Raw genomic sequence first — 24087 nt, 5'->3', positions numbered from 1 at the left:
ATGTAGTATGTGCTGGAGTTTTAATGATTGATAACAATGTAAGGTTTGCCTTGGGAAATGATGTGCTGAGACTGAGATTACTGCCATCTGAAGGATGTGCCTGATCTCATTCTTCCCATGTATCTTCTTTACACAACGGAATTCATTCAGACTTGGACACAAAGATAAACAGAAATTCAGTCTTCATCATTTTCCTCTTTGTAGTTGGTTGTTATTTTATTTTTCCTTTGGAGTCAATGATTTCTCCACTATTTCTCACCATTTCCTCTGTCTGATTAGTTTGGGTGTGGCTAAGATTCATACATGTAAAGGCAGCAAGTTTGTCAACGAACGTAACCACAAACTTCAATCACAAGTAATAAATAAAAGGCACTGGAAACAGTTAAAAAATTATCCTAGTTTTTCAAAAGTTTATTGTAAGCATAAAGACTCGACAAGGTCATACTGACTTTACATCAACCTACATGAGTTTAATATTTACAAAACATGTCAACAGTATACTGCTTGAAAGATTTCAAAGGTCACTGTGTATTATTTTATGTTAATATGCCTTAAACCTATCATTTGCCTTATATTTTGCATGTTCAATTATCTGCAAAGCTCAAGTAGTCATATCGAAAGAGAAAGTCAACATAAAACTAGAAACAGTTTTTGTGACAAGCCCTTAGTAGATTTATGCAGAGGATTCAAGCTACGTTGCTCAAGGATTCCCAGGCATTCAGGATCTCCTCAGATGAACAGATGAAGAAGCCGTTATGATTGGTTCACATCTTCTCAAATGAGGATATACTGAAACATTTCCACAACTAGGAGTTATAAACTGCTATAGTGAGTGGTAAACCTGTGGTGGGACCAGAGAATAAAATAATAGATGAGAAATGATAACAGGGTGGCATATTTCAAGGTTCATTTATGGCATAATGGATTTATGAAAGTATTTGAGGAGAGTGATAGTTATATGTACAAATGAAAGAATCATTAATAAAATAGAATATTACTTAATCTGACAACCAAATGATGTACAGGTATGGGACCTGTTATCCAGAATGCTCAGGACTTGGGGTTTTCTGGATAAGGGATCTTTCCGTAATTTGAATCTCCATAACTTAAGTCTGTTTAAAATCATTTAAGTATTGAATTAACCCAATAGGATTGTTTTGCATCCAATAAGGATTAATTATATCTTAGTTGGGATCAACTACAAGGTACTGTTTTATTATTACATTGAGAAAGGAAAATTATTTTGAAAAATTAGAATTATTTACTCTATGGGAGATGGTCTTTAAGTAATTCGGAACTTTTTTAGATAACCTGTTTCATGTTAAGGGATCCCATTCAGGACAAGGAACCCCCCAAAAAAGTGTAAAGAAAAGGAAATTATTTTTAAAAAATTACAATTTTTAATTCTGGATAATGGGTTTCTGGATAAGGGATCCCATACCTGTATGTGGGGAAAAAAGGCATCCTTAACAGCAGGGTTAAAATAGTATTGTTCTTTATGGCTATGAGACTTTTGGTGGCCACACTTATGGAAAATGGCTGCAAGAGAGTTCCAGAACATGCAATTTCCATGAAAGGAAAGACCTGGAGGCCATGTAATGATGAGATTGTATGTCATTCTTATTGTTAGGGTGGAAAAAATCCATTTTAATGGGCAGCAATTAGAATGTTTAGACGGCCTGCTAAAGAAATCACACAAAATATCCAGTATTATACATTATGTTATTAAGATATTACATTTGTACATGGGTTTTTTTTCATGATGAATGTTCTATGTAACACCAAGGTGTACCTTATAGGACCTGGTTTTCTTATTAAAACATATCTAATCATTTATCTTGATTATATAAAGTACAAAAATAATTGGTCGTCAGTAAAAGAGAAACTTTTAAACCCGGACACTTAGGAAAACACTCTGGACTTTTTTTTTTTTTTTTAATTTGTAAGTATTTGTCATCTTGAAAGATCTTTAAACATCAATACAAAGAACTGAATTCATACAGATGCAGTGATTTAACGTTTTTCCCTTCAAAAAGAAATAAAGCAGAGACAACTGTAAAATGCATAGTACATTATACATAAAATGGCAAAATAGTAGTTATTCAAGATCAAAACAGCGCATACATATAATCTGTGCAAATAAAAAAACTATTAACATTAGAAAAAAAAAGCAGCCTCTGGCGCTACAGCTGTTAATGTGCTACAGCTCCCACTGTCCCCCAACAGGTAAGGGGTGCTGGGGATTAGTGATGGGCGAAATAATTCACCAGTAGTGATGGGCAAATTTTTTCAGCAAGCACTGATTTGCAGTGAATTTCTGCATTTTGTTATTTGCAAATTGTTTTGTGAAACTTCTGCGTAAATTTACTGCAGAAAAGTTTGTCGCGTGTCAAAAAAAGTCGCGGTCATGGCAACAGAGGCACAGTCACGTCAAAAGGGGCACAGTCACGTCAAATTGGGCGCGGTCGTGTAAAAAAAGACAAAAAAAATTGCGCAACAAACATGTTTTGCAGATTTTTCCCCATTTCGCAAATTGCAGGGACAGATTCGCTCATCACTATTCGCCAGGCATAGATTTGCAGGGAATTTCTGCATTTCGCCATTGGCGGATTTTTTTCTGTGAAACGAACAACTAAATTCAGCATGGGAAAATTCGCCATGCGTAAAAAAATTGCCGCCCGAGTCAAAACATTTGTTGTATGCGTAAAAAAATGACACACGTGTTAAAAAACAAGATTCGCAAAATGGCAAAAACATGAAAATTTGCAAAACGACAAAAATGTTGCATGTTAAAAAAATGGCATGCGAGTCATTTTTTTTGATGTGCAACATTTTTTCCATTTCGCAATTTTTTTGCCGCTTTGCAAATTTTGTAAAAGATTTGCGAATTTTTCAGTGAAGCTAACCAGCACAGATTCGCTCATCACTAAAGGGGATGCTAAGGGTTGTTGTGAGAAAGCTGGAGTACAGAGGGCTGATTATTTCTAATCTGAAACATTGCAAACCAAAATTTATTCATAGGGTCTAAAGTGCACATTTGGGGTGGTTTCAGGTATATAAAGTGATAGAAATAGTGTTTTTCGTCTCATTGTCACTATGTTTGACTTTCTCTTTAATATTGTTCACCAAGGTTGAATGCAACATCACACAGAACATTTTACTGTTGAGAAACGTTATACAGACAAACAGGACGTAGGCCATTTCGTGCCATTCGATATGCAGCACAGTTAAAATGAATGAGGACATATGCTAGAGTGGAGACCTCGGGGGCGCTAGGGTGGAGACCATATGAATAAGGACAACACAGGATGGACTCCATTACAAACAACAGCACCAGTTTTCAAACAATTATCCTGTGGATTTTGCTACTCATACTTATAGGACTAAAAATGTGATTTGCCTTTGAGTTCTGAACCAGGGTCGGGATACCGGGAAAAAACACGGTGGGCCCCGGCAACCCAGATGCGATCCCTGTTACCTCTCCCCCAGGCCCGGATTTGTGGAGAGGACAGAAACCTGGGAGCGGCATGTCGCCCCGCCGCACCAAAATCTAAAAAGTTTTGTACCCATACGGAGCAATGGGGGGACTTCTCCCCACTGCTCCGTATGCAAGTTTGGCCCACTGCCCACACCCCCAGCCCCTCCGCTGCTGTTCACGCATGCGTGCGCAGACCCCTCTCCCCCTGTATCGCACACGGGGGGGGGGGGGGCGACCGGGGGCGGCCAATTTGGAAATCCGGCCCTGCTCTCCCCTAGCTGCCGGTGTCCTCCCCTGATGCATTTCACTTACTCGTGTTCAGGGGAGGATGTTGAGCGGGTGGCGGGGGACGTGCCTGGTGGGGGCACCTTGGGGGGCCCTGCACCCCCCAGTGTGACCTTGTTCTGAACTGATCTAAGTACATCAAATACTGTTAGTACCTGCATTATAACACTTCCACTTCATTATTAGAGGCTACCCAATAGTTACCCAATGATCCCATGGACTATATTATCACAATTCATATCACTACCTGTTGACAGCTGTTTCAGAAACAAACACATAGGCAGATCCACAACTAGGGATTACAATATTAGTTTTCATACACCAAACCTTCATTTTCCATTGTTTTTTTTTTTATTATTTATATAAATAAAATAATTAACATTTTTAAATGAATTAACATATAAGAAACACCAACCTGGACTTAAAGATTGTGACTACAAACCGTCTGATCTTTCATGTCACCATGCTGTAAACCCAACATCATTTAAACCAAAACTATAAAAAATAACATTTTTAAACGCCTAAAATAAAATCAAATGAAAATGTGGTAATCCACAATGCTAAAATCTGTTCGTAAAAATTAAAAAAACTAATTTATGTTGGATTTAGAACATGCAGAAAACAATTTCTGCTCTTTGCACAGCCTTGATTTTTTTTTTTTTTTTTAAGCCAACAAGGAAGGAAAAGCATTTAAACATGAGAAATACCATGCCTCGAGTACATGCACGATAGGAATGAGAAGGCAAAGCTCCTAATGAACGTTTGTAATTGCACAGGTGAAAAATCAAATGGATTTCTGGAATCTGAGATGCAAAATACGAATAAGATTTTGATAGGCACAAGGGAAGCAATTAGGATAATGCAGTCATCCCAGAGAAAACTTATTGCTAAAGCTGCAACATCCCTTCTTTTAACTAAGGGCGTAATGTAAAGAGGCAAACAATTTTTCAGAGTATGACTTTGTTAGCTGAGAGACAGAATCCATATAATTGCATTTCCTTGCTTGTAAAGATTAAAAACAGGAGGGGGCATTAGAAAAAAACGATGCTGCCTCTCTTCCCAAACATATTTCAACCAGTGTGAACAACGAAGAAGAAAATGAAAACATTTTATTATAAAGGTATTTGTTGGACAAATGGCTAATAGCGGGAGAATTTCAAGAGCAGGCCCAGACTACCTTGCAAAACAGTTACCAGCCTACCAGAGAGCGAGCACTTGTTCAGTGAAAAAAAAAATCTTTTTCTCTCGATCTTGAACAGTTTTTGTTTTGTTTTTTTAATCCTTGAAAGGTACATCTCTGAAACTGTGTGTTTGAGTTGCCAGACTTCTACATTTTTCAGTCCTCTTCGGTGCACCCCAACAACTCAGCTCTTAAAGTGATTCGTCCATACCATGACCATGGGAGGATCCTGATATATCTTGCATAGATTGCTGGGTCCATTACATTCTTTCTGTGAGTATCATTGTCAAAATTACCTTGAAAAACCTAGAAACAAACAGAAATGGAATATAATAGATTTAGAAGTATTTCGAAGTATGCTGGGGGGAGGCAAATAAATCAACCAGGGAACAGAATTAGGGAATAGAATTATGAAAACCTGATTACATTAATTTGTGGAACAAAAATTCAATTGTTTCATTCATTTTCACAAATCTGCTTAAAAAATGTTCAAAAATAAATTAGCTTTGAAAATATTAAAAAAAAATCTCAGATTTGATTATATAAGCCCCATAATATCATTGTTGCTTTTCTAGTGGAAAGGTCACACAACCATTGAAAGATATAGAGCCTCAAGAAAATAAAAAGAAAAACAATTTCAGATTTCTTCTGAAATGTTATCTACTATTTGGAATGCTTGGGGCCTTGGGTTTTCTGGAAAAGGGATTTTTCCATAATTTTGATCACCATACCTGCTAAAATTAATTTAAACATTAAATAAACCTAATAGGATTGTTTTGCCTCCGATAAGGGGTAATTATATTTTAGTTTTTATTTTAAAAAATCAGTAAAAGCTAACAAACTGCAGACTCTATAAGAATGCATGGATTAAAACAGGAAACAGAATTATTGTTATGATTTAATGCACCCATAGCAAGAAAATGCATTATATAAAACAAACTGTTGCTGGAGTAAGCGGACATGTCACTCAGACAGGTTTAAATCAATTGGATACATGTTTATAAATGTATAGGGGATCTATTGATCAGAATTTATAGGACCGGGGCTTTTCGAGATTATGGGAGATTTCATTCAGAAACCTGAGTGCTAATTTAGAGTGGTTTGAGGGCACCGTATGAGGGCAGAAATTTTACAGTCATTAATGCGAGAACTAAACCCTAACTAAATAAGTCGGGTAGAAATGCTGCACATTATGTTCTGGGCTTCTGTACCATCCCAAGGCAACCCCAGCCCTTTAGCAGGGAAGATCTGTGCCCCCAAAGATGCCCCAGTAGCCCCCCATCTTCTCTTCTGCTGATTCCCTGCCCATTAAACATTAAATAAACCTAATAGGATTGTTTTGCCTCCGATAAGGGGTAATTATATTTTAGTTGGGATCAAGTACAGGTACTGTTTTATTATTACAGAGAAAAGGGAATCATTTAACCATTAAATAAACCCAATAGGACTGTTCTGCCCCCAATAAGAATCAATTATATCTTAGTTGGGATCAAGTACAGGTACTGTTTTATTATTACAGAGAAAAGGAAATCATTTAACCATTAAATAAACCCAATAGGGCTGTTCTGCCCCAATAAGGGGTAATTATATCTTAGTTGGGATCAAGTACAGGTACTGTTTTATTATTACAGAGAAAAGGGAATCATTTAACCATTAAATAAACCCAATAGGGCTGTTCTGCCCCCAATAAGGGGTAATTATATCTTAGTTGGGATCAAGTACAGGTACTGTTTTATTATTACAGAGAAAAGGGAATCATTTAAACATTAAATAAATCCAATAGGATTGTTTTGCCTCCGCTAAGGATTCATGCAGCTTAGTTACCATCAAGTACAAGGTACTGTTTTATTGTTACATTGATAAAGGAAAATTATTTTGAAAAATTTGAATTATTTGCTCTATGGGAGATGGTCTTTAAGTAATTGAGAACCTGTTTCATGTTAAGGGATTCCATTCAGGATAAGGGACCCCCAAAAAAGTGTATGTGTATTATTTCTAACTTTTACTATGGCAGGTATGGATTAGCAGCAAAATTATGCATTTCACCATCAGAAAAAAAAGTTGGCATCAATGTGTTTTGCAAATTTTCCCAGAGGTTTTGTGAATTTTAAATAAAAGTTAGTTTGTGCCGCTTCTAGCAAGCAGGACCAAACAAATAGCAGGAATAATCTTCCAGTCACTGCTTTAAAATAAAAAAAATCTGATAGTTTCTATGGGTTACCTGACCTGAATTAAGTTTTATCACCCTAATAGTGCTGTATACAGGTATAGTTATTATCCAGAATGCTCGGGACCTGGGGTTTTCTGGATAATGGATCTTTCCATAATTTTGATTATCAGACCTTAAGTCTGCTCAAAATCAATTAAACATTAAATAAACACAATAGGAATGTTTTGCCACAAGTATTGATTCATGCAGCTTCGTTACCATGAGGTACAAGGTTAAAAGAAAATTGTAAAGAGAAAAAAGAAATCACTTTCACAAATTAGAATTATTTACTTAAAATGGAATCTATGAGACATGGCATTCCCATATTTCATTACTCTTTGGATAACGGGTTTCCAGATAACGGATCCTTTACCTGTATTGCGACTGTGCTTACTGTAATTGTTTTGCTAATCATTCTATGAAATATAGCACCTGCCTCAAATTAGGCTCTTTTTATTGGTTGAAGGGCTGCCTGAAATAACAATGCTTATTTTCAAGTAAGAAATATAATTCAATGAATCAATTGTGTAATAAAAGAAAAGTTCAATGTATGTTGTTATTTATAGAAAGCCAAAACCCTAGGCCTTTTTCCTAAGGAAGATACAGTGCAAAGTGCTGATTATTTCTGCTCTGGCCTTACATAAAGCCATTTGAGTGGAGCTGGTGGTACATTTTAATGGCACAATATAATATTGGTTTATAGATCCTGTGCAGAGCTTTTGAAACCTGGGTTTTTATCTCCATGTATAGAAGGATCCAATGAGTGCTGTTTTCCCTCAATAAATAAACATTATACTTCTCCATTAAAATGCATCAGTAACGTCAAAAGTATAAGAATTAACACAACATGAAGATAAAAATAACAGACTGATCAGTAAAAGCTAACAAACTGCAGACTCTATAAGAATGCATGGATTAAAAAAGGAAACAGAATTATTGTTATGATTTAATGCACCCATAGCAAGAAAATGCATTATATAAAACAACCAGTGTTGCTGGAGTAAGCGGACATGTCGCTCAGACAGGCTTAAATCAACTGGATACATGTTTATAAATGTATAAGGGATCTATTGATCAGAATTAATAGGACCGGGGCTTTTCCAGATTATGGGAGATTTCATTCAGAAACCTGAGCAGAGTTCTGATTTAGAGTGGTTTGAGGGCACCGTATGAGGGCAGAAATTTTACAGTCTTTAAAGCGAGAACTAAACCCTAACTAAATAAGTCTGGTAGAAATGCTGCACATTATGTTTTGGGTTCCTGTGCCAGAACAAGGCAACCCCAGCCCTTTAGCAGGGAACATCTGTGCCCCAAAGATGCCCCCAGTAGCCCCCCATCTTCTTTTCTGCTGATTCCCTGCCCATGCTCTGTGCTGCTGGTTAAAATACAAGTTTCCGAGCATTGGTTAAGTGGTAAAGTTACCAAAGATTAAAAAAAAAACATGCTGTTCACATTGTGTGACACTTTTCATTTAAAGTGATAATTTTTCACTTATTTTGTGCCTGAAAGACAAATAATGCTGAACAAAATATACCAATGCTGTACAATGCTCCCTCTCCTAATGTTCTGGTATAGTGCTCCAAATTAGAAATAAAATCCTTCATGTCCAGATAAAGGATCCCGTACCTGTATATTCCCTCTATGCATTGTCTCTTTACAATAGCACACTCTGTTTCTATGTTTAGCTTCGTTTATTCTGTTTAGCAAGTCACAACACTTCAGGCACTAGATGTGCTAGATACTTTTCCTACCACCCTTATACTATTCCCGCATGTGTTCTGTTTCAAAAAAGGCTACTCTGTTCATTTGTCTTTAAACAAATGCTCTGAATTTCCATTTTTAACATTTATTCTGTTTAGAAATATATATATACAGTATATATATATATATATATATATATGTATATAAATATATATATGATTTTTATTGCTGCCTTCTAGCATAAAAGCATTAGACCTTTTATATCAACTACTAACAACTGTTTGTAATGTACTGTAATTCCCCCCCTTTGGTACTGAATACTGTAAATACTGTACAGTACAAGTAGCCAATCTTGTCTTGTCTTGCCTGCGCAGACCAACTCCCCAAGAAATATTGAATACAACTTTCATTTTTATTGGCAGCAAGATTAAATATATTTATTGGTTAACTCTAATATAAATTCCTATTCTGAAAAAAGCATACATTTAGTATTCATGTTGGTATATATAGTTTGTGTATGTGAGTATATAGATAGGTCAGTATGGGTCTGTATGTGAGTGTATAGATAGGTCAGTATGGGTCTGTATGTGAGTGTATAGATAGGTCAGTATGGGTCTGTATGTGAGTGTATAGATAGGTCAGTATGGGTCTGTATGTGAGTGTATAGATAGGTCAGTGTGGGTCTGTATGTGAGTGTATAGATAGGTCAGTGTGGGTCTGTATGTGAGTGGATAGATATGTCAGTATGGGTCTGTATGTGAGTGTATAGATAGGTCAGTATGGGTCTGTATGTGAGTGTATAGATAGGTCAGTATGGGTCTGTATGTGAGTGTATAGATAGGTCAGTATGGGTCTGTATGTGAGTGTATAGATAGGTCAGTATGGGTCTGTATGTGAGTGTATAGATAGGTCAGTGTGGGTCTGTATGTGAGTGTATAGATAGGTCAGTATGGGTCTGTATGTGAGTGTATAGATAGGTCAGTATGGGTCTGTATGTGAGTGTATAGATAGGTCAGTGTGGGTCTGTATGTGAGTGGATAGATATGTCAGTATGGGTCTGTATGTGAGTGTATAGATAGGTCAGTATGGGTCTGTATGTGAGTGTATAGATAGGTCAGTATGGGTCTGTATGTGAGTGTATAGATAGGTCAGTATGGGTCTGTATGTGAGTGTATAGATAGGTCAGTATGGGTCTGTATGTGAGTGTATAGATAGGTCAGTGTGGGTCTGTATGTGAGTGGATAGATATGTCAGTATGGGTCTGTATGTGAGTGTATAGATAGGTCAGTATGGGTCTGTATGTGAGTGTATAGATAGGTCAGTGTGGGTCTGTATGTGAGTGGATAGATATGTCAGTATGGGTCTGTATGTGAGTGTATAGATAGGTCAGTATGGGTCTGTATGTGAGTGGATAGATAGGTCAGTATGGGTCTGTATGTGAGTGGATAGATAGGTCAGTATGGGTCTGTATGTGAGTGGATAGATAGGTCAGTATGGGTCTGTATGTGAGTGGATAGATAGGTCAGTATGGGTCTGTATGTGAGTGTATAGATAGGTCAGTATGGGTCTGTATGTGAGTGTATAGATAGGTCAGTATGGGTCTTTATGTGAGTGTATAGATAGGTCAGTATGGGTCTGTATGTGAGTGGATAGATAGGTCAGTATGGGTCTGTATGTGAGTGGATAGATATGTCAGTATGGGTCTGTATGTGAGTGTATAGATAGGTCAGTATGGGTCTGTATGTGAGTGGATAGATAGGTCAGTATGGGTCTGTATGTGAGTGTATAGATAGGTCAGTATGGGTCTGTATGTGAGTGGATAGATAGGTCAGTGTGGGTCTGTATGTGAGTGGATAGATAGGTCGGTATGGGTCTGTATGTGAGTGGATAGGTCAGTATGGGTCTGTATGTGAGTGGATAGATAGGTCAGTATGGGTCTGTATGTGAGTGGATAGATAGGTCAGTATGGGTCTGTATGTGAGTGGATAGATAGGTCAGTATGGGTCTGTATGTGAGTGGATAGATAGGTCAGTATGGGTCTGTATGTGAGTGGATAGATAGGTCAGTATGGGTCTGTATGTGAGTGGATAGATAGGTCAGTATGGGTCTGTATGTGAGTGTATAGATAGGTCAGTATGGGTCTGTATGTGAGTGGATAGATAGGTCAGTATGGGTCTGTATGTGAGTGTATAGATAGGTCAGTATGGGTCTGTATGTGAGTGGATAGATAGGTCAGTATGGGTCTGTATGTGAGTGGATAGATAGGTCAGTATGGGTCTGTATGTGAGTGGATAGATAGGTCAGTATGGGTCTGTATGTGAGTGGATAGATAGGTCAGTATGGGTTTAAGTATGTGAATGGATAGATAGGTCAGTGTGGGTCTGTATGTGAGTGGATAGATAGGTCAGTATGGGTCTGTATGTGAGTGTATAGATAGATCAGTATGGGTCTGTATGTGAGTGGATAGATAGGTCAGTATGGGTCTGTATGTGAGTGGATAGATAGGTCAGTATGGGTCTGTATGTGAGTGCATAGATAGATCAGTATGGGTCTGTATGTGAGTGGATAGATAGGTCAGTATGGGTCTGTATGTGAGTGGATAGATAGGTCAGTATGGGTCTGTATGTGAGTGTATAGATAGATCAGTATGGGTCTGTATGTGAGTGGATAGATAGGTCAGTATGGGTCTGTATGTGAGTGGATAGATAGGTCAGTATGGGTCTGTATGTGAGTGCATAGATAGATCAGTATGGGTCTGTATGTGAGTGGATAGATAGGTCAGTATGGGTCTGTATGTGAGTGTATAGATAGGTCAGTATGGGTCTGTATGTGAGTGTATAGATAGGTCAGTGTGGGTCTGTATGTGAGTGGATAGATAGGTCGGTATGGGTCTGTATGTGAGTGTATAGATAGGTCAGTGTGGGTCTGTATGTGAGTGGATAGATAGGTCAGTATGGGTCTGTATGTGAGTGTATAGATAGGTCAGTGTGGGTCTGTATGTGAGTGTATAGATAGATCAGTATGGGTCTATATGTGCACTGGGGTTTGTTTGGGAGGGTTGAATGTTATGGACTTTAGTCTATCAGTACTTACTGCTAAACATTAGGCAAATTTGCACAGTAACCCACAGCAATGTTTTTGTTGTTCTACCTGCAGCTGTCTGAAAAAAGATGGTTGCTATGGGTTATTGTCAAGGTGCAACTATGCCCAGCAGGGGCGGGCCAAGCTGACCGGGCGCCCTATGCAACCCGGTCGGCCAACTCAGCCCCACCCCCCCTGATGGGTGCCAAAGCACAGGAGGAGGTGCAGGGGGGGGGGGCGGTGCGATCAGATCGGTCATTGCCTCCACCGCTATTAACAAGCGGCGGAGACAATGACATAGTAGCACTAGGGGTAGGCAGGAGAGGCTCCTGCCTGGCGCCCCTCGATCGTTGCGCCCTAGGCAGCTGCCTCCTCTGCCTACCCCTAGTTCCGGCCCTGATGCCCAGTGTTTATAAATGAGCCCCAATGTGTGGTAATCCCCTATAAATCTTGGAGCTGTGTAAAGTTAATGCCCTGTGTGAGACTGCCATGCATATATTAGCTGCAATGATCATTTTAAGAAAATAGATGCTAAGCAAAAGATATCTGTTCCAGGTGCAGAGCAATGCAGGTATCAGGCCAATAAATGTATATGGATAAATATAATTTTGAATAAAATAGAAACATCAACAATTCTATAAAGCAAACACACTAAAGTTGATATATGCCCAGCAGTAAACATTTGCTGTGTATCTTCAAGGCAGGCACAAGTTACTGTAGCTAGCAGCTGGCTTCAACATATTGATAAGGATGGAAAGCTAATATTTCTCAGAGGGTGGATAACTCTATTTCACAAGACCATATGGTAAGTGAACATACACTAGTACATGCCATCAATCCATCTAAGTGACACTTATGAATAACCATGCTACACTTTTAAGGGCTAAGCCTCTAATATATTATATTGAGGCAGTTAGTTGGTTTCCTGAGAAAGATCAGTAAATGTGGTCGATACTAACACAATCACCAGTTGTTTTTCTCACTTACAGGTTTGTTCCTGTAAGGAGCAATCAGAAGGTTCCATTTTGCAAGATAATTCCCTGTGCTACTGCCTTTCTGTTTCACTGTATCATGTATATGGCCGTAGCACCAACCAGCTCCTTCTACAACTACTTATTTGAAAAGAATATCACAAGGCAATCAATGAGCAGCAATTTTTGTTTTTTTCAAAAAGCAGTGGTTATTTTTGTACTAAAGTAACTGTTTAGCAACAGAATGGATGGAAACAAGCCCTGGCTGTGTGATTGCTTCTATTCTGTATAACTGGTCAAACTAGCTTCTTCTGCATAGTTCACAGAGCTTGACTTTGCTTAGTAACAGGCACCATCGGCCCTCTGGGCTAACCCTTACACAGTGTTCAGTTAATAATCAGTATATGACACTATCAAATTGGTCATTTCAAGCCTGGGTCAAATGGCACCGGTAGTTCAAAATGGATCACTCACTGGAAGATCAAAATCAATCACTTTCATTAATTACAATTCCATGTTAAAGTGTGTAGGTTCAATACACAGAAGCTGGTGAAACTGGAACTTACAGAGGTACCTCTTGGCATTATAGAGCACGTTCTTACTTCTTGCCCAATGCAGGATCTTGGACCCACTGGGTCATGGCTGGAGCTTTAATGATTTTTATTATAATCCACATTTGCTCATTGCATTTACCAGTAGTAGTTAAACTGTAAGTTAATGTTCAATATGTCCTATTCTTAGAATGTTTAAAAAGATCCTCATTTTCTTTTCTTTATGGTTTGCTTTAATTAATTGCCTACCTCTTCTGCCTCTTTCCAATTTTCAAATGGGGGTCACTGACCCCAGCAGCCAAAAAGCTACTGCCCTTGAGCCTATAATTTTAATGTTATTGTGACTTTTTATTACTTACCTTTCCATTCAGGCCTTCCCCTACTCATGTTCCAGTCTTTCATTTCAACCACTGCCTGCTTGCTCAGGTAAATTGGACCCTAGCAACCAGACAGCTGCGGAAATTCCTTACTGGAAAGCTGCTGAACAAGAAGCTCAATAATTCAAGAAAGTTAAAATATAAAAAATGAACACCTGCTGCAATTTGCCTTGGAATATCACTATTCACAGCATTCTAAAAGTTATTTTAATTTGAACTTCGAATTTAAGGTTTTGCTTTCTGTACAGTATCAGCTATTTTCAAATTCCTTCACCTGAATGTAACCCATCCCAGATGCAGAGGGTTTTTTAAAGGAGCATCTAATGTCTTAAAGTAGGGTAAAATAAGTGCAGAGGACAAGTCGATTGGCTCTGGCTTGTATGATGCATTGTGCTCACACACAAACCAAGGACATACGTATATGCTAGGTAACATCAGCCAATGAATAGCATGCATTATTTCCTGTCATGTGATCAGCGAGGAGACATGGCAACCCAGATCGGAGCTGATTCAGGTAATTTTAGCTCCTCCTCTTTCTCTTCCACCACGCCCCTGGACCACCCTGACCACAACCTAATTCTCTCTATACTGTATATAATAAGATAAACCATGGAATACAGTATATCCAGTGGCATCACAACATTGTGAAGTAGCATTTTCAAGAATGTGTGGAATTATAGTGAAATTATTAACCACCGCCAGGCTGTAATTGTCATGTTCACAGTGTATATAGTGCATAATATATACACTATATTATATATATTACACGCTATATAGGCTATTTTACATACATATTGCACAGAAAAAAGAGTATGTGAAGTTTTGCTGTAAGAAATAATTTAGACAGAATATTTTGATTCACTATTTTTATTGGGTAAATGTATTTATGGCTCCCTCCAAACTGTGGTGACTGAATCTGTATTCTGTTACTAGTTATAACCAGAACAAGTTGCATATATGAAAATACCTTAACCCTTCCTTACAATAATATTTCCTTAGCTTAGACATGTGGTTATAAAGTATTTCCTTGTGTTCATAATGATGTAAATCTGAAATTTGTGTGGTTTCTCTGCTTGCGCACACATGAATATGTCATTGTGCTCATGGAACCAGGTAGCTGTTCTACAGGAATTTTTTAGAATTTTAAACTGGATAAAAAAGAAACTTGATCCCAACATTTTGTTTCTTTGCACTTGGAGTCAAGTCTGTACAGGAGAACTAAAGCATAAAGGGCACCTATTAGGGACAAATTGTTTCCCCCACTGGAGGCACGTGCTAGTAAAGCCCACACTTTGGGCTATACTATTTTTCAGAAAACTTGCCCCCTGCCAGCGCTAGGGAGGGAGCACCGGGGAGGGCCATTTTGGGACACAAGCATGCAAATTACATGTATGCATTAGTAACGTCACACTCAAGCACGTAATGAGCAAGCTGGGAGGCTCTGTCATTAAGCCCATGCATGTGAGGGAACATGGCCATCCGCATCAGGAACTCCCCTCCTCCTGGAAAATAATTTGGCCTTTGTAAGTCCCCTTTTACAAAGAAGTTGGCTAGAAATTGTCCACATTGGTCCACATTGTAAATGACGCCTATTATGTTTATGTATTTAAAATGAAAGTCACAGTACAGGGCTAAATAGTAACTAATCATCCCATTACATGGCAGCTCCGAAACCATTGCACCAGAATTTATTCATCAGTCCTGTAGCATCAGCTTCGATGGCATTTTTGCTTGCTTATTTCCAAGGGCCCCAAAGCTTAGCTTCTCAACTGCCGTCCACAGCACTGAGCATGTGCGGTGTCACTGACACTCAAATGATGGCCTAATGCTCCATTATAACAAGCTCCTGTGGACAACTCTAAAGACCTGGGTTATAGACTTGCTGAACCTCTCTAATTGTACAGTAGGTTAATTTTCTAATATACAGAATTATTTATAGGTTTTGGCTATAAATACTATAGCCAAAAAAGCAATTTCTAGAAGTCTGGAAGATATTTTGGAAAGAAAGAACCATCACTGTTAAGTTTGGTTTGCACCAGTCATCCTTACCTTGTCTTTCCTTTGTTTTCCATCCTGATACACTGCCCAGTGTTCTCCATTGTTACTATAAGCAACTTTATAGGAACCCACAAACTGCACATGTCCAAAATCTTTAGCTCCTTGCGTGATTATTCCCGTCACTTTTGTAGGGCGAAGAAGATCCACCTATAAGTAGGATACAAATATTTACACACATTAAGTACAAGCAAAATCCGAAGTAGTACTAATTGCCAATGTGTTTCAATATAGGAGGTTAAAACCTATAAAATATTTTTTTACATTTAAAAAAAATCAAATTTCTACCAATAAATGTAATTTTAATTAGCCTTTGTATGCTGATATATTATATGACATATCTTTCTATAAATATATGGTTATTAGCTAAAATGGTGTTGATTTACGAGATCTCCTGATTGATATATATAAATGTATAATCTAGATAATTATAAAATGAATGCCTGCATTTTTAATAGGTTGGAGGATGGCGAATGCAGAAATAAGCATGACATTTAAAGTGCAGCAAGTAGGCTTTGGGGAATATACACCAGACTGGCTGGAAGAAGAAAGAGATGAAAGATTAAATAAGTTAAATTAAAGTTACAGGGTAGGATTCTTCAACATTTATAAAGTCTGAATATTTGATTTGCTATGGATTTAATAAAAGCAAAATGTGTCCTCCTTATACCTAGCGTACCATACATTTATTCAGATTGAATAGAAAGACATCCTTAGTCTATGTTTTGAAATCCGCATTTAAGTATTTATGCAGCTAAATATCAGTGACCCAACTGTAACCCTCACGTAAAGCTATTTAATCAGATTGGGAGTGGTATAAACTGATAGAAGGCACTAGGTCCAAGGCCAAGGGGTTAGCAATACAGTACGCAAGTCATATAAGAAGTGCAAATACGCAGATAAAAATGTTCTGGGCATTCAGCTCATTATACAGTATTTTCAAACCTGAAAATCTATTTTAGGAAATATGCATTGATTGTTATTGTAAGGTTTCTCTTTAGTTGCACTATGTATACGCAATATGTCCCTTTAAAAGCTCAGTTGCACCAGAACATTAAAAAAGGGTAGTTTACATGCATTTACATATACAGGTATGGGACCCGTTATCCAGAATGCTGGGGACCTGGGGTTTTCCAGATAAGGGATCTTTCTGTAATTTTGTCCTCCATCCCTTAAGTCTGCTAAAGATCATTTAATCATTAAATAAATCCAATCCAACAAGATTGTTTTACATCTAGTAAGGGTTAATTTTATCTTAGTTGGGATCAAGAACAATTTACTATTTTATAATAACAGCAAAAAAATAAATCATTTTACAATTTTCAGTTTTTTGATAATTAGGAACTGTCTGGATAATGGGTTTCCAGATAACAGATCCCATGCCTATACTGTACTCATTGGAAAGCATTTTTGTTTGCCTTTAGTATTAATACATAGAGGTTATATAAATAAACCACCTATGGGCCTGTAGAGCCCTTAGGTGCTTAAAAGAAAAAGGATACTCAAAAATGTGTTCTTCCATTTAAGTGGGGATAAGCCATGTGAAACTGTCATTTATGGCTAGCTACATACCTAGGATAAAACCTTTTCATATAAAAAAAATTGTTGCTGGCAAGAAATAGACAAGAATGGTACTGGACAAACAACAAAGGCTTTAGATATTTCTAACTTTATAGTATTACTGGACCTTCAAGGGCTCTGGCACACGAGGAGAAAATGCAAGTCACCGGTGGGATGGCACACGCTGCGCAGGCGATTTCGGCAAATCGCCAAAAATGCCTCGCGAAGCAACTTCGCCGATTTGCCGAAATCACCTGCTCAGCGTGTGCCATCCCACCAGCGACTTGCATTTTCGCTGGTGGGATGGTAGTTCGGGGAGATTAGTCGCCCGTGACAAGGGAGATTTGTTGCGGGTGACTAATCTCCCCGTGTGCCAGAGCCCTAAAGGGGAACTCCTCCCAAATACAACTTACCGTATATACTCGAGTATAAGCCGAGTTTTTCAGCACTAAAAATGTGCTTAAAAAGTGAACCTCGGCTTATACTCGCGCTTATACTCGCATATATACGGTAGATGTATTTGCTGTGAAATGCGAGCCCTTTGGCGCGTAGCTTCTTACGTGCAGCATTGTTGACAAGCAGCGGCTGTATCGGTGCGCATCGGCGCGGCATCTTACATGGCATGTACGTGCGGCATTGTTCACAATGGGCTTCTCTTCACAGGTATGCTCACCGCCAGGGCACCGATGCGATGCGCATCGGCGGCGGCATCTTACATGGTGGCATCTTATGTGGCGCTTCATGGGGTAGGGGATAAATGAATATTGCGGCCATGAGCTGTGTAACGGTGCGCTGTGTGTGGATTGTGAAAGGCGGCACAGAGAGGATGGGGGGGCTCAGTGTCCCGTCCCCTCCTTCTCTATACACAGACAAATAGGATTCCTAGCCATTTAGTTTAAATCTGTCAAACTGATCTATTGACCCAATAGAGTTTATAGGCCAATTAATATATGATTAAAAAAAACAGCATGAGCCTGGAAATGCCTTCAATATTTCAAAACAGGAATTGTGCCTGTGTCACAGTGAGCAGTGCTAATAATGGATGAGGCATATATCTAATGAACAGGTTGGAGTGCCACAGAAAGCAGTAGGTGTGTGGCACGGTGGCCTTTGAAGTGGGAGACCCAGGCTGGAGATTGTGTACTAGATGCTGCCAAGCACTTTCTCACACAACCCAAAGTAAATTTTAAAGGAATACTGTCATGAATTTTATGGTATACTTTTAGTTCTAAATTACACTGTTTACATAGCAAATAAAATTGTGTTCTTGAACCAACAAATGTATATATACTGGGAGCTGCTATCTTGATGCTTTCACATTGTTCTGCTAATTGGCTGCTTGGATGGGGGTGATATCACTTCAACTTGCAGTAGCGGCTGCATTTCCCTCGGCTTATACTCGAGTCAATACGTTTTTCCAGTTTTCTTAGGTAAAATTAGGTACCTCGGCTTATATTCGGATCGGCTTATACTCGAGTATATACGGTAAGCTTTTGAAAAGTAAACACAGCCTTTTAATGATTTTTAATGTAATAATATGGTTTGGAACAGTTCCCTAAGCCCGGCCCCCTGTTCTCCTGCTGATCTGGCCGACTGCTTTGTGACTCAAATAAAATGTAACAGTAGTTGCCTGCCCTCAGCCTCAAAGAGCAAAGCATTGTGGGTTATGTAGTTCCTGCATGCTTTCTGTAAGCTGTGGAGAAGCTGATAAAATTTGTAACAATCAATGTTTCAGTCTCTCCTCCTCTGCCAGGATTTCAAATTAAGCAGAGAAAAAATAACTGTTTTGCAGCTGGATTTTAGCATGTAAGAATGGTATTTATTCACACATCTTGAAGATTACCGTGACAGGGTTATCAGGGGTTTAGTTTGGGACTCTTTAACACATTTTGGTTCAGAAGCAGAAGTTCCCCTTTAAGTTCATGATATATATGTGTCACAATTTATAACATTTCCCATTTAATTTGAAGCCAGTTACTTTCTAAAAAGGCACATTCCTATACATGGAAAAGGTAAGGCATTGTTTTTGCATTCATTGTGACCCCCGCCATCTGCTTTGTACAAGTGTGATCCTTCAGAAATCTCATGAACATATCCCTTGTTTTGTTCTGTGTTTATGCACAAAGCGTCTCTCACCCTGGATCGATATTTTAAGAAACAAAGCACATCGTTGTTGCACTGAAAGGTTATTACCTCCAAGTACAAATGTGTACATTATACTCCAGCCCACTGCATGATCAACGACTTGCTCAGATTGTAAAGGATCTCTGGAGAAATTAACTTTGGTATAAAGGATTTATGTTTCTGTAATAAGTAGAGTTTTCCATTCAGCAAGCTTTGTGCATGTGCATTTATGCTCTGCTTGTGTCTGTACCATTGGCATTTCTCTTGGCACCGTACCGCACAAGCAGGTTATTCAGGAATAATCTTAGGGCAGGGCAAAGAATGAATTGAATTGGCCTCCCAGACTTTGAATGGGCAATTTATCAGAGTCTCTTACTGGAAAACACATCTGCACTCATACGGCTGCTGTCGTGCACACCCACACGCAGATATATATATATATTTATATATATATATATATATATTTTTTTTTTGTTTATGCATCTTAAGATTTTAATTATTGTTAAATTGGTCACAGAAATACAAAATAATCTGGAAGAGAGTCAAAAGCATAATGTCATGCTGCTACAAACTATTATTGGGAGTGCCTAACAAATTGCCACCCCTGTGTTTAAGTCTTTTATCATCTTTAATATATATAATATATATATATGTCTGCATGGTTTTGCACTTGATGGAGTAAAGACTTTGCCCTTTACAAGACTGTGATTGGTTTCAGTAAAGGGCTTAGACCTCCCTGGACATAAGCTTTTATAGGAGAGAGATTGCCAAGACCACAGCATTGGTTTCACTGGCTTAATTTTCCCCCACTTGTGGCTTTTAAAGAAGAGAGACTGCCCAAACCAACACCCATTTTTATTATTTAAGTCCCAGTGTGTGTGGTACTCCCCCCCTCTCTATAAATATATATATATATATTTTTTTTCAATATATGGTCATTGACAATGCCCAATGCAGTGTGGCAGTGGGACATTGTGCAAATAATAAAATGCCTCTGGGCTCCCTTTTAGTGTACAGAGACCTGCAGTTCCATTCCCTAATACACTGCTAACTGTGTCCTATAGGCAATAAGAAGAGGGCTAGCTGTGCCTCCTCAGCTGTTCTTTTCACAGAGCACCAGATATTTTCACCCCGAATAAGAACTAAGGGGTACACCCCCAATAAATGTTTAAAATCTAAAGGGACTAATAGCACTTGCACGTACCAAGTGCAAGCATTAGTAGGATTACCACTAAGGCCTGGGTGTAGTCGTAGTTCTAAGGTACCAATAACAAGCTAATTCCACAATAATGTCATTAATAACCTAACCATGGGTGCATTGGTGCACTGGAAGTGATGCAATCTCACTCTGAAAATATTAGCTATAATGTGCACATGATTAAGAAAAGTGCTAATTACTATCCAGATTGGTGTATCACATGCAATTTTAGTAGATGCAAGGCTTTTATGCAGGCTATATAAATTATTAAATGAGTGCTAAGTGTCACAGTCACATATCCCACATTTATTATTTACAGCATTTCCTATGCAGAGCACATTGCTTTGTGTAGATAATAATACTATGGGGCCCATTTACTTACTCACGAACGAGCCGAATGCGTCCGATTGCGTTTTTTTCGTAATGATCGGTATTTTGCGATTTTTCGGATAATTGTCGCAACTTTTTCGTTGCCATTCCGAATGTTGCGCAAAATCTGGCAATTTTTTCGTAGCGTTAATACTTGCGCGAAAAGTCGCGACTTTTTCGCAGCTTTCGCGCCTAGTACGAAAGATTCGGATTCATTCAAGCTTCAGTATGGTGACTTTTCTTGGGCCAGGTTGGAGCTGCAGGGTGCCATTGAGCCCTATGGGAGACTTTCCTTGGGCCAGGTTGGTGCTGCAGAGTGCCATTGAGCCCTATGGGAGACTTTCCTTGGGCCAGGTTGGAGCTGCAGGGTGCCATTGAGTCCTATGGGAGGCTTCCAAAATCATGCTAAGTCTGAAAGTTTCGCCCGCCGCTTACGAGCGCTCAATACGAAAAAGTCGCGACAAGATACGAGCGCATCGCGCAAATGATATTGGTAACGAAAAAGTCGCGACAATTTCCGCAAAGTCGTAAAGGCAAATAAAAATACGAAAAAGTCGCAAAATGTTCGTTTTCCAATCGGAATTTTCCCAATTCGGATTCGAATTCGTGTCTTAGTAAATGTGCCCCTATGAGTACCACACATGCAGAATGGGTCCCTGCAACACATCACCATAATAAGGCCTTAAAAAGGGTGCCATAACCTCTAACCTCTTCTAACAATGGACCTACTGTGAATATAGGAACCAGATTATAATAATATGATTATGCATACAAAATGATGCTGGAATAGTCAACGATAGTTTGCTGGGCTACCAATACAAGCCCTTCTTTTCATACATTATCAATAGCTGTTGTTCATTGTGAGAGAAAGAATTTAACATTTTATTGTTATTATTATATTATGTTGTTATTATTATCATTATTATTAAATAATTTAACACCTTATTGTACCCTGCTGTAAATACTAACTCTCAGTAGTTTTAAAGGTGGCCATATAGCTAATGATTAGGTTCTGATCGGTAGGTCCCTGTTGAACTTGTTGCCTATATTTGAATACATGGAAGCCATGGTAAGAGTTTTCCCACATGGCTTTCCACTTAATCTGCTGGAACTGAATTTAAAGCTATACTACAGTCAGCGAGTGACAATGTGTCGACATTTATCAGGGTCAGGCAGTCAGAACCTATGTAGTGGCTGGGTGGGGGTGCTATGACTGCCTATTGTTGTGACTGGGAGTGTTTGGGCTTAGGTGTGCTGTGGCAGTGTGTGACAAGTGGAGGGGTCTGATGTGAATGTTTGGTGGGGTTAGGTGTGCTGACTGGGGGGGGGGCGGTGCTGATTGAAACACTTGCCTAGGGTGCCAAAATAGCTTGGCCCTGCCCTGGTTCCATTTATTAAAGTTCATTTTCAGGAATCATACTTTTTAGCTCTTGAAAACATTGATTTTTAGTTATTTATCAAGTAAAAAAAAACACAAATACAAAATGCTGGCGAGGTGAGGACATGCAGAAGTCAATGGGAGCAGTCCAAGGCAAATTGTAACAATCTTGATTGTTTTTTTTTTTTTCATTTGCACATAGAAAATTCTTCTAAAAATGGAAGATTTTAAGGTTTTTGTATCATTATTCATATACAGTCCATGTTTTTATTCGCTCATGCTTTTTATATTGGGATCTTTTAAATAAATAAACATTTGTGGCTTTTTTTTTTATTTGAATTTTGATAAATGTGCCTCCCCGCCTATTGAGCATGGTCCTTTTTACCTCCTATATAGGTCAATATTTGTATGGAATCTATATTTTTGATAAATACATCCCATCTGTTGTACAGCACTGTGGAATATGTAGACACTTTGGGGCTGATTTACTTACCCACGAACGGGTCGAATGGAGTCCGATTGCGTTTTTTTCGTAATGATCGGTACTTTGCGATTTTTTCGTATGTTTTGCGATTTTTTCGGATTCTTTACGAATTTTTCGGATCCAATACGATTTTTGCGTAAAAACGCGAGTTTTCCTATCCATTACGAAAGTTGCGTAAAAAGTTGTGCATTTTGCGTAGCGTTAAAACTTACGCGAAAAGTTGCGCATTTTTCGTAGCGTTAAGTTTTAACGCTACGAAAAATGCGCAACTTTTAGCGTAAGTTTTAACGCTACGAAAAATGCGCAACTTTTTACGCAACTTTCGTAATGGATACGAAAAACTCGCGTTTTTACGCAAAAATCGTATTGGTAACGAAAAATTCGTACAGAATCCGAAAAAATCGCAAAACATACGAAAAAGTCGCAAAATGTTCGTTTTCAAGTCGGAACTTTTCCAATTCGGGTCGGATTCGTGGGTAAATCAGCCCCTTTATGTATTAGTAATAATGATAACACAAGTCTTCAAAAACAGTGAAAAGGGGATTAGGAAAGACAATGAGTAAATACAGGAAAATTAAATAGTCCATACCAATCTAAGGAAAATGTTATGGCCAGATATGGAAACAATACCTTGCAGCCCTACATTGTGTTTAGAAGCATATAGAAAAAAAAGAAGAGAACTGGCAAGGGCATTGATAGCTGGCCTGTTTATCATTTGCCAAAAAGGCAGGGATAAAGAGCATACACTCGATTCCTTTGGGTTGGCCTGGAGGTTTTGCTTGTTTCAAAAGAAATACAATGGCATGATTGAAAAATTGTAAAGCTACGCAAAGTTGTCAGAAGCAATATATCAATATGAACATCAATATGAACTTCAGTGCTAGAGTGATACCCCAACTAACCAGCCGCTAGATTCTCTGGAAAATAAATTGTCAAAAGAAAAAATCGCCTCCTTCTAAAATTCAATAGATATTTTCAAAATCTATTCAGACCAAATTAATACAGGGGGTGTTTGACTCCGGCTGATTTTTTTTACAAGGTAATTTATAACATGTGATGCAATAAAAATGCAGTAATTATATCTGT

General features: G+C 38.4%; 1 protein-coding gene across 2 annotated transcripts in view; it reads right to left on the bottom strand.

Moving 5' to 3' along the window:
* Positions 1–1939: 1939 nt before the first annotated feature.
* The window catches only part of edil3 (EGF like repeats and discoidin domains 3), a 296005-nt gene continuing 273857 nt past the window's right edge, over positions 1940–24087 (bottom strand). Inside the window, exons 9-10 of one of the 2 annotated variants that reach the window (XM_031897510.1) lie at positions 15883–16038; positions 1940–5249 (exon numbers count right to left, since the gene is read on the bottom strand). In XM_031897510.1, coding sequence (XP_031753370.1) covers positions 5100–5249; positions 15883–16038 — 306 coding nt within the window. In that variant the 3' untranslated portion in view covers positions 1940–5099. 2 annotated transcript variants of the gene reach the window in all.

Source organism: Xenopus tropicalis, chromosome 1, assembly GCF_000004195.4.
Source record: "Xenopus tropicalis strain Nigerian chromosome 1, UCB_Xtro_10.0, whole genome shotgun sequence".
NCBI classification, from domain to species: domain Eukaryota; kingdom Metazoa; phylum Chordata; class Amphibia; order Anura; family Pipidae; genus Xenopus; species Xenopus tropicalis.
This window is presented reverse-complemented; position numbering and strand designations above follow the sequence as displayed.